The sequence below is a fragment of the Austrofundulus limnaeus genome, unplaced genomic scaffold (genome assembly GCF_001266775.1).
Source record: "Austrofundulus limnaeus strain Quisiro unplaced genomic scaffold, Austrofundulus_limnaeus-1.0 Scaffold52, whole genome shotgun sequence".
NCBI lineage: Eukaryota > Metazoa > Chordata > Actinopteri > Cyprinodontiformes > Rivulidae > Austrofundulus > Austrofundulus limnaeus.
Genome location: NW_013952454.1, coordinates 2,584,620 through 2,594,486, shown reverse-complemented (window position 1 = coordinate 2,594,486; position 9,867 = coordinate 2,584,620). Strand labels below are relative to the sequence as shown.

The following is a 9,867-nucleotide window of genomic DNA, read 5'->3' as shown; positions in this document are numbered from 1 at the left end:
TTTGCCTGAAACTCTCAGACTGAAGAAGTCTCTTGGAAGAAAGACGAAACGTTTCATTAAAGAAGAACCCGTCCAGAGGACCTATACAATTTTTTTTCCTTTGATTTTTTACCTGGATTACTGAGATGCATCAGGACATCCTCAGTTTTTGTGATTTTTATTATCAAAATGCTATTTAAATTGTAAACTGAGTCTGAGCTTTTATATTTTTAGTTTTCCCAAAAGTAATGTTTTGTAGAAAGTTGCTGATTTTTAACATTATTTGTTTGGCAAAGCTAAACTTGTTCTGTTTATCTGACAGAACCAACAGCAGTCAGGTGTATTTTCGTGAAGGATATCATATCCGTGCATCAAATGTTTGGTTAAAAAGGCTTAGATTAAAAGTGTGGCAGTTGTCTGGGTCACAGTGGTTTATATTTGGAAATAGGCTGCTTGCACCTCATCAGAGCACTCAATCTTACTTAGAGCAGTACTGAATGGACCTTCGCCTGCCCCATCATTATCTCCTTTTTTTAACTACCCCTCATTTTCTGCCCCAGTTGTTACCTGATTACAGCCATTATATGATGAGAGACAATTTTCTACCTGATCTCTGTGACAGTGACAGCCGACATTGCTATACCATTTGTCAGGTCACAAAGCCTCCATCGATTGGTAAAAAGGAGGAATAAAAAGAGGGCTTGTGATCTGGAAGTCAATGCTTTGGCCTGTTTAAAAAGGTCTGGATGCTGAACCTTCACTCCTAAAACAAACGGTTCAATAACTTTTGGAATGCTGTGGTTGTGACAATGCATCCATCTTAGTGTTAGAAACTATAAAAGCTAATGAAACCAGTGGTTTTTTTTTCTGAAAGAAAAATGTGACACTGAGAAAAAAGGACTTTCTGTATACTCAAAAAAAGAAAAATGTGTGTATGTCCAAATATCCACATATTTATACATCTTTGCTAACATAATTTCCCTTGACAATCACAAGTGTGTACAGCTGCAACAACTTAGATGAGGTTACAGAGATATATTTATACTTTAAGCTTTTACACTTCTAGGAAAAGACACTTTTTTATGATTTCCTTCTTATATAACAGAAGCAACAACCAGGCCTTTGCAAGGTCCAACTCAATCATTAACAAGTGGGAATAAAGCTTTTTCTGAATTACAATAATATGTTATTCATATACAATTAAGGGTTTGTGATTAATAAAATTTAAATTAAGGCTACTGACTGTGTTATTTTTTTTTTGGAAGGGTATGAACTTTGAAATTAAGTACACCTTTATTCATATCAGATGTGGCTCAGTAAACGAAAGCAAACCTTCACAGTGTTTACTGACTCAACTACAACACTATAAAATGTTGTACTGAAGTTATGAGAAATCTAATTTGAAATTTTTTTTATTTTTATTTGGGAAGTGACTCTGAAACTAAAACACATTGAATTATTTTTTGATTCAACATTTTTTTTCTACGTCTATATCAATGCAATAAATAAACATCATCTCACTTCTCTTTTAAACAACCGTTTTCCCTTTTGGATGGATAAAAGGACATCTAATACTGCCGGTGTCACAGTGGAAATACCAGTAGCCTTACCCTAAAACCCTAAATTATATTTTATTTGCTTTTCTAAACAGAAATGGTCAATAAAAAGAACGATTTGTGGCTTCTTTCTGGCCACAGAGAAGGAATAAATGGCAAACAAAAGCAGTAGTTTCATGCAACTTGCTCATTTTGTAGTATCCGAAGTGTTCCCAGGTGAGAGAGGATACATATACAACTAGTGAGTATGCTGGTTGTGTCCCACTTCATGGGTTGCAGCTGATGTCAGTCAGATTTGTCAGACTGCCCCGTGCCGTAGGCAGTCCCAATTCGTAGGCATCTACTCGTGCGGCTGACAAAACATCGAAAACATCGGCTGCATCTGAGTACCCTATACGCCAGATGGAATTCCAAAATGAATTGCGCCGTCGGCAAATGAATCAGAAAAACAAAGACGGGGAGAGTTTTTTAAGCTGTGAAATGAGACTAGACCGTCTCATTATTATGCAGCCGACATAAGCGGCCTACGGCCCATAGGCTGTGGCTAAGGTGGGCCACGGTCTACGTCGACTGCAACCTATGAATTGAGAAACAGCCAGCGGGGTCTGCTCCCAGTGGGACGTGCCCAGAAAACAAGAGCAAATTTCTAATCAGATGCCCAAACCACCCAACAGCTCGGTTATAGTCCAGCTTTGGGTAGTCGCAGAGGGTGCGCGCGCACTCTCGCCAGCGGTGGAAGCGTTTATACTTGGCCATTATGTTGTTGTAGGTTTCTCCAAAAGGACACATAGAAGTACACTTTATAACTTGTGAAATGTTGTAAATAGGAGAGCAAAAGTGTGAAGAACAAACAAGCTGTTTGAATGATGCAAGGCGCACCCAGTCTTTGCGGAGTTACAAAATTTCGGAGGTGCATGACCACACGCCAGGACACAGCACGGGGCCAACGCACAGGGGCTGGGATGGGGCGATTGCGTCACATTTGGCGCATGCCCACTCATGCCCAGTGAGACATATCAACTGTAAACACAGCTTCAGCTGACCACTTTGAGGAGGAACAGTGATGTTACTCCAAGCTATCTCTAAGGCTAAGCTTGGCCACCCTTCAGAGGAAGCACATTACACTGTAGACAGACCAGTAAATTCTTCTCTTTCTTCACTTTGACAGATTGAACAATACCCTCATATTTGCTGGTGAGACTGCAATTAGTCCATATTCCACTCATGAACAAATATCCCAGGTTTGAATTCCTCCAACCTGACCCAGAGGGTGAATTTCACTTTTTTTTCCAGTAAAGAATCATGGCCTCATACTTAGTAAAGTTGACTACAATTTATATTTATTAAATGTTCTCTAGAAAACACTGGAGATTGTTAAACAGAAGTAACACCAAATTAATGCTTACCAGACAGTCCACAATAACTGGGCTCCTAAAAGCTTCAAAGTGGTTTTGTAGTCTTAATGTTGTTTTCTAAGGAAACATCAGAGCTGAATTCACTGCCTGCCAAAAGAGGCAGAAGCATTGAGCAAAAGCTAAGTACCCTGAAGTGTTGCTCCACTTTATCAGGAGGTTATCCTTCAGAGAAACCAAGTAGTTCAGCTCCTTTTATGCCACAAGGTAAATTTTCCTGAAATCTGAGCTTTGAGAAGGTAGACACTGTATAAAACTACCATTAACATGGAAAGAAGCCCATCCTCTGGTGGTTGTGGAACTCATGTTGTCATTTAACAAAGATATTGTCATAACTACACTGTATCAGGCTTATCAGCTGAAGATTTACATTTTTTTTATCACCGTTAAATACAATTTTATGTTACACATATACCCTGTCTTTGCCAGCAAACATACAGTGCATGAAATCTCATACACCAATTTTTTAAATGTCAGAAATGACTCACCTTCACCAGTATTGAGTAAACAGAAAGGCTTAAGAAGTCTCCCTGGTGCAAACATCAACTGAGGTACCCCTCTCAACAGAAATAAGAAAACTTTTGGTGTTATAGCTGCATACTGAATGTGTGAACGTTTGGCAACAACGCAGCTGGAAAACAGCCAAAACGCTAGAGAGAGAATGGCTGGCCAAGCATGAAAGATGCAGAGCGAATCCATGACTGTCATACTGAACTGTAAATATCCAATATGTGTGTATCTCTGCATGTTTGTTGTAGTGAGTGTATGTGTGGGGGTGTTTGTGTGTGTACACAATGCAGTGGTCTATTTTTAGGCTGAGGGTAATTTTGTGGAACAGGCAGTGGTCTCGGATGCACAACAGCACTCTGTCTTGTAGGTGAGTGACTGAAAGTCAAAGCAGCTCCTTAATATGTGAGCAACACACAATTAGACCACATTAAAGACAAGAGAGTCTGTCCCAAGACCAGAGAGCTGCCACTTCCAGTCCCTCGACAGATAAGAATTATCCAGAAGGGTAAAGTAATTGAAGAAGAGTAATGCCTTCCCCTCCCTTTAGAAATCTGGTTGGGATGCACTTACATTAGTGGACACCTAATCGCAGTTTCTATAAGTGACTTTAATCAGGGGCTTGAAAGCAGGTTCCAAGAGGGAGGCTGGGTTCTTTTAATTTTCTAAAATGACTGACCAAATAGATGATTAAAACAACCATAAACAGGATTACTTAAGTATTTGTCTTTGGAGTTTAGCTTTAAATCGTATAATTGAAAGCCTCTGAATTACACTGACAGGATAATTTTTTGCTGTTAAATGTAAGTCTAAAAAGTTAGGTGATATAAAATCCCAGACTAGTTGAACTACTCAGAAATTGGACTAAAGAAGAGACTTAATGATTTAAGTTGTGGTTATGACAACATTAAGTGGAAATTAAAGAAAAATAAATATATACAGTATATATAAAGATATAGAAAGACTCAAAGCAGGAGCGGGCATTCCTGGTCCTCAAGGGCGGCTCTACTTGATTCTCTGCTCAAACACACCTGGTTCAGTGATTTAATTACATCCTTAAGTTCTGCAGAAGCTTGGTAATCACCCCTTCATTCATTCAAATCAGGTTGTGTTGGAGAAGAGAAACAAGTAAAACATGCAGGACAGCAGCCCTCTAGGCCCCCTGTTCTACAGCAATTTTTAAATTCAGAACGTTTAATTTGACCTGAGGAAAATTTTGCATTGTGACTTAACGCTTTGTTTGAGCCACCTGAGACAGAGAGGAATTTAAAAAAGAACATACTGTTTAAAAATAAATATAAAGTCATGCATGAGTGCCTCAAACATGAAAGCTTCTCTGTAAAGTTGATGCTACAGGTTCTTTATCATTATTTTTAAATGATGAGGTTTTGTAATGTGTATGTACCGCCCAAGCTACTACAATGAAGCCATCTCATTTTTCACTGTAAAACTTTCAACTATGGTTGATAACTGAGAGATGACTGCAAACAGTCTTAAAGGGAAAAAAATCTGGAAAATCTTTAGCCATGCTAAGAATGTTGTATATTGTGATATTTTCCTAATGTGGGTGTTTTTGCAACATGATACGGCATGGGTATTTCAGTCTTTTGTTAGAAAGTGTGAAGGAGAACAAAAAAATAATCCATGTCTTATGTGGTGTGATGAGTATTGCCATTAAGACAGTTGATCTGCCTTAATTTAAGAAGCCAGACTATTAATATCAACAGGTCTGTAAGTTTGACCCTCATTTTGACCCAAGTGCTGCAGGGGGTTTAAGAATAACATAATTTGAAGCTAAAACCCAAAGTAAAAATGCTTATTTTGGTTTTGAATTTTGATGTTCTGAGTACAAAAAGTTTCCAACAGGTATAATGTTTTATGTGTCACTGTATTTAATTGCTAAAAATTAATGTTGGGGTTAAATACATTGGTCAAAAAAGGTCATCACCTGGATTTAATTAAGCTAGGAGGTAAGAGCCTCCCATTGGATGGGTGATTATATTTCAGCTGACAAGTTATTTAACCCTAACTGATGCAGTGAGTAGCTTCTTATTTGTTAAACAACCATGCTGAAAGACACATCCTGTTTCAGAAGGGTCAATTTATTGGCAGCAAGCAGAGAAAACATCTAAGGAGATTGCTGAAATTACTAAAATGGGGTTAAGGATTGTCCAACCCATTGGTAAAAAGCTGGAAAGACAGTGGAGAAACATCTTTGAGGATGGAATGTGGTCGAAAAGAATCATTTGGTGAAATCTAATTGTAAAAAGACAACAGTAGAAATCAGCTATGTTTATTAATGAAAATAAAAGCACTTTCTCAAGCACAATGTGAGGGGAACTTGAGGGATTGAGACTTAACAGTTTTGTAGCTGTAACAAAACTACTTATCAGTGAGGCTAATAAAAATGGATTTAATTTGCTAGGAAGCATAAAGATTGGACTCTGGAGTGGGAGAAGGTCATCTTGTTCAAGAGTGATGGGTGCATCGGAGTAAGAAGAGAGGCAGCTGAAGAAATGCACCCATCATGCCTAGTGCCTACTGTACTATCTGTACTGTCTGGTGGTACTGCACTTGGTCTGGTCTGGTTCAGATGTGCCCAAAGAATGAAGTCAGCTAACTACCTGAATATACTGAATAACCAGGTTATTTCATCCATGGCTTGAACACGTTCAAGGATAATGATTCATCAGACTTAAAGTGTGAAAGAGTGATTCAATGAGCATGAGACATAATTTTCACATGGACCCCCCCCCACACACACACACACACACACACAAAGTTCAGACCTGAGTGAGAGTCTTTGAGATGTGCTGGAGAACAGTGGTACAAATCTCCCATCAACAATAAAAGATTTTGGCAAAAACATTAATGTAGCTCTGGACAGAAAGAGATGTTGTGACACTGCAGAAGCTCATGTAAATGATGTCAGCAAATGTATGCTGTAAACAAATCTAAATTTTAGAGTATGTGACTTTTTTTTGGCCAGGCAGAGGAAGTTAAACAGATAAATGCTAGTTATTTAAAAAAAACTAATTACTTCCACATTAATCAAAATTAGAAGTAAATCAACATGTTACATTACTATTGTTTAACAAGCCAGAGGCTCATCACTTGTTGTGAGATTTAGTTTTAAAATCTGAAAGCAGCCATTAAAAAGCTGAGTTATTTTTAGATGCTAAGACAGGAACTGATGAGGCGCTGTAATTCATGACATGAAAACGGGGGCCCCACAGAAACTCTGAAATGACACTCATTTGGACAAATCCCAATGACACTGTCAGGCTGGTTAAGAAAACAACATCGCTAAACAGGCATCAAGAAACCGAGAAGACAAGCACTGAAAAGGGAATTGTGGCACGTTACTCTCAGGGGGAAAAGGGTAATTTCTGTCTCAGCGCACCCTCTGATGTTTTGTCAGAGGCAGAACGGATGTGACTTATTCAAACAGTGGATATGTTTCATGTTGGGGCTGTGCTCTGTAAAAAAGAAAAGCCAAATTATTCATCTTTGCCCAGAGACAAGCCTTTTCTTAAGAGTCGCTCTTGTCAGTATTCGGATTTTGAGTTATTTTGCTGCTGTATGAGGTAATCGGGCACAGCACCTGGGATTGCTGCAGGCCACGGAAGCACCCAGCCTGGTAATGGTGATAGGGTGTTGTGATGGATGTCTTGCCATTTTTTGCACCTAACTTGATGACACGTGTTCAATCTTGGCCCAGTGGCACCTGTTGATGGGGCAGGATTTCATGCAACTGTGGAGCTGTGTGCACACGTGTGGATGAGAAGGAGTGGAAGGAAAAGCAAGCTATAGACAGAAAGAAAGAAAAAGCGACAGCGCCATCTGTACTTTGCAAAGGTCGGATGGCTCAGTGCCTATACAGTATGTGATCAGAATTGAATATCGCTAATTGGAATTCATCAGCATTGCCCAGAATTGCCTCAGTAAATTCAGTCATTTTTGCAGAAAATTGTCTGAGAGCACCACAGCTTGAAGGGCAACAAGAAACAAGTTTAAACAAATAAATAAATAAAAACCAGAGCCTCCACAACACAACAGAGTCTTATTGTTCCATTTGCATCAGTGTGGAATGAAAGCAAGCATGAATAGCAAGGCAGAGTAAATTTAAACGTATCACCAAACTTGACTTAAACATCCTTGAAATGTTTTAATAAATGGACATTTATGTACAGGTATACTGTATTTTCTGCTCTTCAGTTTGCTATGGATTCATGTGCTCACCTCTTGACTTAACATCAGATACAACAGCCATATATTGACTATCTCCAGGATCTCCAGGAGGCATCCTAATCAGATGCTCAAGCCACCTCAACTAACTCGTTTCGACGCAGAGGAGCGCTAGCAATGTTCACATGCACAAAGGTCTTTGATCGGATTGAAATGTATTCGGATTAAATAATCGGAATGTATCGTTTACATGGGCACAATCCGATCGTGAGTGTTTACATGCACCAGGCTTTTATTCAGAATAGAAGCACATGTGCTGAGTTGTTAAATCTCCCTAAAAAAGTAACAGAAAAAAGTTCAAACGTCTTCTGAGTCCAGAATGGACCTGCGACGTTACTGTGCTCCCTGGTTGAGCTGCAGTGACGTGCAGATTTATTTATTTATTTATTTATTTATTTATTTATTATTTTTTGGCGAAGCAGCGCAGGCTGTGTGTCTTCCTTTTTTATTTAATGAGAGAACAGGAGGAAAAGTTCTGTCTGCTGTCCCTCCCTCCACAAAAGAGCAGATACCGACGGATGCAAGTCAGCAGACATGCACAGTCAGGTCAGTTTTCCACAATCAGAATAAGATGATCGGATTAAGCGTTTACACGCACGTCGTTTGGATTATTAATCGGCATAAACCACCTCTCTCATTCTGATTACAAACTCATTTGGATCGAGCTGAATCAGATCAGACTAATCTGAATGGGGTGTTTACATGACACACTTTTATTACGAATGGCCATTTAATCCGATTACATATGTCCATGTAAACAAAGCTAATGGCTCTACTCCAAGCTCCCCCTGGATGACGGAGCTCCTCACTCTGTCCCTAAGGCTGAGCCCGGCCACCCTATGAAGGAAGATTTTTTTGGCCGCTTGTTGTATCCAGGATCTCATTCTTTTGGCCATTATCCAAGACTCATGACCATAGGTGAGGGTTGGAAAAGAGGCCAGACCAGTAAATCGAGAGCTTTGCCTTTCGACACAGCTCTTTCTTTACTGCGACCGTCTGAAGCAGCACCCTCATAGATGCAGCTGTGAAACAGATGCAAAGTAAAAAGACAAACTATTACACACAATTATGATAGCCCTTTATTGGGTCACAAAGGTTTTGAACCTGGTGGCAGCACATGGGGGTTCTGGGTGGTTCCCGGGATAGAGCAGTAGCAGCGTACCGATGATGTGGGCCTGCAAGAACTGGAGTAGCTCAACACACTGGTCTCATGCCTAGGCTACAACTGTGATCATGACAAAAACATGGAACAACCAAACACAGACATAAAACCTGTGGTGGTAGTGGTGTGATCTCCTAGTATGTACATGCATCCTGACAGGACCTGAGGTACCCTGGGTGGATGTCCATTTCTTCTGCTAAACACATCTGCATTCATGCAATAAGTTCCTCCTCAGAAAATATTTTAAGCACAGGGAGGACATCATAACAGTTTTATGTTCATCCTGACATCACCATTTGAGTCCAAATGTTGTTGAGTTATTTCTTAATAAGCTTAATCACCTTACAAACACTTTGTAGGAGAAATAAAGAAGTAAAACGATTAAGGGCTTCACAGAACTTAGTTTCAAGAACATTTTAACCCGTAAATCTCTTTCAAAACTAAACAGTGCTGACAGGCATCAGCTGATTTATACAGCTCCATTGTGAACATAACATCAGGGCTGTGTTTAATTAGGTTAATACTACATAATGCAATACAATGTTGTTCTATGATTATCAACTCATTATCTGTGACAATGACCACAATCGCAGTACTGCTGCTCTAAAACAACAGTCAGCATCAATGGAATGGTTGACTTGTTTTGTTGACAAATGGGAGGACCTAGTCGATAATAAACAGGTTGTTAAAGCTTACCTGGTGCAAGAAACCAACAAGTAACACACAAACACAAACCCACACACTAACCTTTGGGGCAGAAGTGGTGTCCACGGTGGAGGAAGTGATGGCAGTGGATGCTTCACTCACAGTGGTGCTGGAGAGCTGCTCGGCTGTGGGTTTGGACATTATGCGAGCACCCTGCGGCCTGCACACACACACACACACACACACACACACACAAACAGAGAAACACATGTAACACAGTCAATACGTAATGGTGTGCTGAGGAGATAATGAAGCAAACAAGAGTACCACCAACGGTACATAATGCACCCGTCAGTAA

At 39.7% G+C, this 9,867-nt stretch overlaps 1 protein-coding gene across 3 annotated transcripts in view; it reads right to left on the bottom strand.

Annotated features, from left to right (window-relative positions):
- LOC106517790 (pleckstrin homology domain-containing family A member 7) overlaps positions 1 to 9,867 on the bottom strand; it is a gene marked incomplete at its 3' end in the record, with an annotated part of 161,573 nt that overhangs the window by 2,402 nt on the left and 149,304 nt on the right. For all 3 annotated transcript variants that reach the window (XM_014008798.1, XM_014008799.1, XM_014008800.1), the window contains 1 exon segment: positions 9,612 to 9,729. In XM_014008798.1, the coding sequence (XP_013864252.1) occupies positions 9,612 to 9,729 (118 nt within the window).